At 33.4% G+C, this 6,720-nt stretch overlaps 1 protein-coding gene across 1 annotated transcript; it reads right to left on the bottom strand.

Annotated features, from left to right (window-relative positions):
* Positions 1-1,540: 1,540 nt before the first annotated feature.
* On the bottom strand, positions 1,541-5,618 carry CLIC6 (chloride intracellular channel 6). The gene is made up of 5 exons (XM_032220115.1): positions 5,518-5,618; positions 3,999-4,124; positions 3,662-3,768; positions 2,148-2,329; positions 1,541-1,702 (listed from the first exon to the last, which is right to left on the bottom strand). Exons 1-5 carry the CDS (start codon positions 5,571-5,573, stop codon positions 1,541-1,543), a joined length of 633 nt encoding a protein of 210 aa, XP_032076006.1. The 5' UTR covers positions 5,574-5,618.
* Positions 5,619-6,720: the final 1,102 nt, after the last annotated feature.

The raw sequence follows: 6,720 nt of genomic DNA, 5'->3' as shown, positions 1-6,720 counted from the left end.
TGATGCAGCAGTGCTTGTGATTATATGACACATAATACAAAAATGGGCATTTACATCTGCAACCAAAATGGCCTAAAGAGATGTAGAACTCTGTGAAACAAGAGCACAAGTGCAACTATCTGTGGTTGGAATGAATGAAAGACAACAGATCAGAAATGCAAGTCCTGCATTTGCAGACACCAAAGATTTTCCCCAGCATCTAACCAAATAAAAAATATTAATTTGAAATAAGGCCAAACTGAACTTGTCCAATCATTTGCAAGATGATGCATTTATTTATTTATTTATTTATTTATTTATTTATTTATTTATTTATTTATTTATTTATTTATTTATTTATTTATTTATTTATTCATTCATTCATTCATTCATTCATTCATTTATTCATTTACTTATTTATTTACCTTACTTATTATATTCCACCTTTATTATTTGTATTGAGTTATTTTTACACTAACTCAAGGCAGCAAACCTATTCAAAACACCCTCCTCCTCCTCCTCCTATCCCAAAGGTGCTTTTCAAAAGGTAACTTGACTTCGTTGGTTTTTTTTCCTTGAATTGAAGAAACTTCTTGGATGAGAAGTGAAATGTTTTCAGGGAGGAAACAAAGTCCACTTGCCTTTTGAAAAGCACCTTTGGGACAACCATGACCTGGTTGATTGAGAATCTCCATAAACATTCCTTCTCCTATTTTTCCTACATCAATCCTGTGAGGATTCCTGTGAGAGGAAGTGACTGGCCCAAGGTCACCTAGCTGGTTCTCATGGCTAAGATGGACTTGAATTCATGGTCTTTTGTTTTGAAGCCTGGTACCTTAACCACTAGACCAAAGGAATAGCAAAACAATTAATATATAAATTTCAGATGAAAAAGCTGAAATCCTCCCGTAACAAGAGAAAACAAATCTCATATATCAAAGGTGACAATGTTAAAAATTAAGTATTTATATAGTATTTATTAATTTATATTTAATTTTATGGTGTCTGGGGCTATATAAACATATCTGAAGTCTTTTAGTTGTTATTCCCAATGCCACAGAAGCTGGAGTGTATCAAATCCTCTGTGCCCTAATTTCTGTGTATAAAATTGAATGACTTTAAGCAATCATAATTTATATACAGAACAACATATAAATTATTCTTCAGTGTTCTTATTAGATCTGGAAGCATAGCAAATGTATATGGCTTCAGTTAAGTTCATTAAATTTTAGTTCTACTTAACCTCTCATGTTTGTGATGCAAGAAAATAATTACCAGAAGCTTAACACTTAATTGTTATAAATGTAAATGTCACTGTTCTTGAGAATGTTTTAGTGTATATAAAACTTAACATACAATACATATGTCTAGTTCCTTTGCATATCCACAATTACACACACAAAATCCCCTACACACTATACATGATTATAAGTAGATTAATAAAATAATTTTCCCAGAAAAAGTCTCCATTTTTAAACCTTGCTGACGAATGGATGCTTTGCTTTTGATTCTTTAAAAAAAACTCTCATAGAAGAAATATAAGACACAGAACTTTCTTGATTTATTTCATTCTTTTTGCAACATCCAGATAGGCATATTCTATTTCCCGATCTGCAGGGCATGTATTTGTGAACTCGTCCCTATCATATGCATTATTCAAATATCTCCAGATACCAGTCATTTCAGATGGAAATTCAAAATTTCTAAACTTCTTTGCCACAACCTTAAAAAAAAAATGAAATCATTATCAATAGAATACTGTTTTTATGTAAACAGTAGAAAACAAAAATATGGTGATAGGAAATTGTACAAACTGAACTTTAATGTAGCACTAAAAGATATTTTAGATCTTGCATTTTAAAAAACAGATAATCTGGAAAAAATAGGACATTTACAGTTTTTGGTCATTTGTCTTCATTAATTGCTTGGTTTGAATTAAAGGGATAAAATAGACTCCAATTAAAATAAGGATTTTTAAAATATTAAATGTGAGGCAAATATGAGTTGAAATTTTAAAAAATTGGACATGGTTTATATGACAAATTAGAATAAATACTACATTAACGTGCAAGCAAACATAATTTGAATTATTCAGTATGAAATAAATATAGAGAAGGAATTATTGTGGCATGTGTTACTCATTTTACATAAAAGAAAAACAAACAAACCTTGATGATATGAAGCTTTGGCAAGAGATTGCAATCTGCTAATGTGAATTCATCACCATCTAGGAATTTCCTTGAGGAAACAGTGAAGTCTTCAGTGCTATTGGCATCTATTTCTTCAGGCAAGGGGGTGTTTAAGTAAGTATTCAGTTTATTTAAAGCCTTAAGCAATGTTTTTTCTAAATCTAAAGTAAAAAGGGAGAATAATGGAATTCACTATTTGTTCACTGATAATTAAGTAGCCAAAACAGCAACATCCATAAAGAGAAAGATAACTGTCTGTATATTTTGAGGGAGAGATCTGATCCGTGCTATAATAGAAAGATGTTAAGAAAATAACTTGAAAAAATACTGTCCATCCCACTCAACTCTCCACATGTTCACCCCAAAGCTGAACATTTGGGAGAAAGGAGAAGATATAATTTTCATAACAGTGGAGCCAAGCTCTTGCACTATCAATCTGATCTACATGCAATGACAAATGGATCAAGTTTAATGGTAAAAAACAGAATAAAGGAGAAAAAATAGGTGTATTCAGGTAGCAAAATAGAAAATAAATCAGGTTGGGTGGTCGTAACATATAATAACCTAAAGGAAACACATAAGCTACTAAACATAATGAAGCATGATCAATAGCCACAAAACATTAGCTACCAATTAGAAAAGAAACTAAATTAATAAAAGCAGGGGGAAGAGAAAAGCAAATAAAATAAATTACTATAAAGGGGTGTTTTTGAAGCTGCTATTGCATATAAAATCCTTGGCTAGCTATAATGATAAGATAGCTTTGGGACAATTATGCAACCAAGCACTTTTCTCTCCCAGGAGCTGTAACCAAGGTTGCATATTGCTGAAAGACTGTAATCTAGGCAGGAGCAAGATAAATGGCTACATCTTGAAAAGGGCACTGAAAGTTAACTCAAGGGTAGAACTTGTGAAATAAATAATCTAAGGCAATGAAAATTATCTCACCACCTCCTGCTTTTATCAAATCAGAACAGAAACACATCTTATCTGTTTTTGAGACAATGACTCAAAAAACAAGCAAACAAAAAATCCAGAGGCCACAGCTTGTTTTTAGTCCATTGCTAAAACAAGGGTGGGGGGATCCTCTTTATTAGTTTTCCCACAATTCTCTTTACATAGGCTACTGGGCTTACTGCAACACTTGCAAGAACATGTACAGAGTCAAGCTACCCAGATCAATCCGAGCTGCCTTTGTCTATTCCTCTAGTTCTATGTAAACAAGAATTTTGAGTATTGTTGTGGAGGCCTGTAAATCAAGGTACCTTTCTCTTGTAAGGGATCTGTGACTTGAATGCTACATTAGCAGAAGCTTATGAAAAGAAACAAATCTGAAAGTTTTGCAAAAAAAAATTATTAATGCAGATAGAATTATCGCTTTTTGGTCTTTGCAATTCTGGATTTCCTGCAGATGAGTTAATAGGTATAGGTGCCAAACACGGAGGACCTGGAGTCCATGAAAACTGAAACAAAGCAAAGTTTATAATACTTACGTTCATTGACGTCTTCCCTTGTATTTTTTATGAATGCAGAAAATTTAGCAAACACATCATTTCCTGCAGAGTAAGATTCTGTATGGTTTGGTGCAAGTTTAGGATATCTGAAAAATGTAACATATAAGAATTTATTGCCATCTAATTATTTTTCAGCATTGCATTTGAAACTCTGTAATAGAACTAAAGTGTCTGTGCCAATCATCTCTCTTGCCTATCCATTAGCCATCTTTAATCTGTTTCAATCCACGGTTCTCTTGATAACCAATGATTTAAGAATATTCAACACTCATTCTATATAACATCAAACTAATTATAGCACAGAAGAATACTGTACCTTGGTGGTGCTAACTTTTCTTCTAGAAATTCTTCAATTTTATTTACATCTATTTTAACATCACCATCAAAAGTTATAAATGGAGGGTTTGTTCCTGGAGCTAATTTCTGTAAGTCTGCAGGTTTCCTATACAAAAAAGAAATATCTTGTCTGAGAAAAACAAAAACTGATCAACTGTACAAATTATTGCATTTTAATTCAGCTACCTATCTTGGAATTTAAAATTGTGATTGCCAATGTAGTATTTAAGTACATTTATTGAAAGTAAATCATATTTAGTTCAGACTTGGCAGACATTTTTTTCTTGTTTAGGGCTGAGGGAGTTAGTAAAACCTATCAATTATGTCATTCAAGGAGATTCAAAAGGGTTAATAGCAAAACAACTCTTCTTTGTGGAAGTGGAAAGATGCTATACTAATATGGCTTTGGAAGAATATGTCTTCTCTTAGCATTCCGATAGCTTAACTAATCTTCCTTCTGACACTTTAGATGTGACAACTCTAACCAACACACCGTATATTTTTCATTATTTTCTGGGAAACGTGGGGGAAAAGAAATAGAGAAAAATAGTTTTCCCTCTCTTCATGGCAGGAGGGAAGATTACAAAAAAATGTGACTTTCTCTTTTCATTGAAATATTTGGGAACCAAGAACTGATAATATCCAGAAATGATCAACTGATTGGGAAAATGACTACCAGAATGTCAGTCCTCATGTCAGCTCCTGACACAGCAACAAATCATATGAGGAAAGCCATACGAGTCTATGATGGCAAAATGTTGGTAGCATCTTTTCCAATTGATACATATTCTCCAAAAGCATAAGCTTATTAATCTAGATTTCCCTTTATCAGACACATAAAAAGACTATTCTAACACAGAATTTAATTAAGGGTGAGGCAGAGAGGGGGGAGGAAGTGTTGGTTACGCAGATAAAAGTTAAACGTGAAACGGATTACCAGTTTTTTATCTATTAAAAATTGTATTGTGTTAATAAACTAATATATTTCTTAAGATTTTCTGAAATTGCCTGAAACCTTATACTTGTGAAAGTTTAACCATTTCTCATTCAATGGTGCTGTTGAAGTCCTGTTTTTCCAAAACAGATCAAAACAGTCGCTTAAGTGATATGTCATACAGTACTAAAGGAGGTTAAAATGCTTTGATAATAGTCATTGTTTTGGAAAAATTCCCAATTTTTTTTCAAACATAGACAAACGTGGCTAGGAACTAAGTCTTTATTATAATTCTGGAATTGCAGCCAAAATAGACAGTTGATACTATCTAAACAGACAGAAGACATCATTCCAAATTTATACCTAAAACTGTATTAAAATTATGTTATATATAAAATATGCAATTATTTCATGACAGTGAAAGTACCGATAAGAAGTCACTTGGATTTAGTGAAAGTTTACAAATACCTCTCTAAGTAGTTAGAAATATAAATTCTGGGCCTGGATTTAATATTAAAAATAAATAAATATTTTTTTTAAATGGAGAAAAAGCATTATAACTCACCGTTTCAAATCCACAGTGGTAACATTAAAAATAACACCCTTTAGCCAGAGAATCATGAAGAGACGTTGAGAAAATGGGCAGTTTCCAATGCTTTCCCCATCACTGCCAGCCTATGGCAAGAAGGAAGGTTAATTAAACTACTGGCATTAATTTAAGATGCTCAATCATTACTGCAAGATGCACATAGTCCAATTCTCCCATAATTGCAGCCTCAGTGCTCTCTTGAAGTTTCTTCCCTTGTTTCTTCCAGACACATAATTAAATGACAGCAATACTGTACCATTTTTCCTGTCAGGTTCACCTCTACACCAGGAGTCCCCAATCCCCAAGCCGCAGCCCATTACCGGGCTTTGAGCCTTTCAGAACCAGGCCACGGAAGTGATGGGCAAGCAGATATCCCCACTTGCGCAAGCAGTGGGCATGTGTACTCCATTTGCATGAGTGGTGGGCGAGCGTGCCCGCTACTCACGCAAATGAAACTGTGTGCATGTTTGCCCAGCACTCACAGAGAACCATCCCCTTTCTCCCCCCCCCACTGGAAAAGTTGGGGAACTCTTCTCTAGATCTTTTCAGCTAAACAGAAGATAGGAATATTTCAGAATAAAATATACAATGTTGGAGATTCATGTCTCTTTGCAATCATTTTCTTGTTCAAATCAAGTTTATTAAATCAAATTTATTAGTTTAAGGATTGATATAATTAGGCCATGTATAACTGACAGACTCAATGCCAAATTGTGGTTTTAATATAGATTTTATCTATTATTATTTTATTCTAGAATTTTTAACTGGATATTCATTGAATGTTTTTATTTGTTCTAGTCTCTGGTCTTTGACTGCAATAATAATAAACTTGATTTGTTAATTTAATTTTAATGTAACTTATGCCTAGACCCTTCACACTTCTTGGGAGTGTGGTCCACAATAAAAGGTTTGGGAGCTGAAAGTCTGCAAAAATAGTTTGAGTTGGCATCTGAATCAAGATCCTCAGGTTGGCCATGCCTGGCTTATAGTGTTACTTGTTGGGTAAACTCTATCAGTTGTAGTTTATACAACAAACCAGTTAAAATGACTTGGAGTAATGTGTGATGCTTGCCAAAAAGCTTATGTCAAGGACCAGAGATACCAACATGGAAGAGAAGACATTAGCTGTCAGTTATGAGTTTTACATTTATACATGAAGAAACATATTTACTAGCTGCT

This window comes from Thamnophis elegans, chromosome 6, assembly GCF_009769535.1.
Source record: "Thamnophis elegans isolate rThaEle1 chromosome 6, rThaEle1.pri, whole genome shotgun sequence".
Lineage (NCBI taxonomy): Eukaryota > Metazoa > Chordata > Lepidosauria > Squamata > Colubridae > Thamnophis > Thamnophis elegans.
This window is presented reverse-complemented; position numbering and strand designations above follow the sequence as displayed.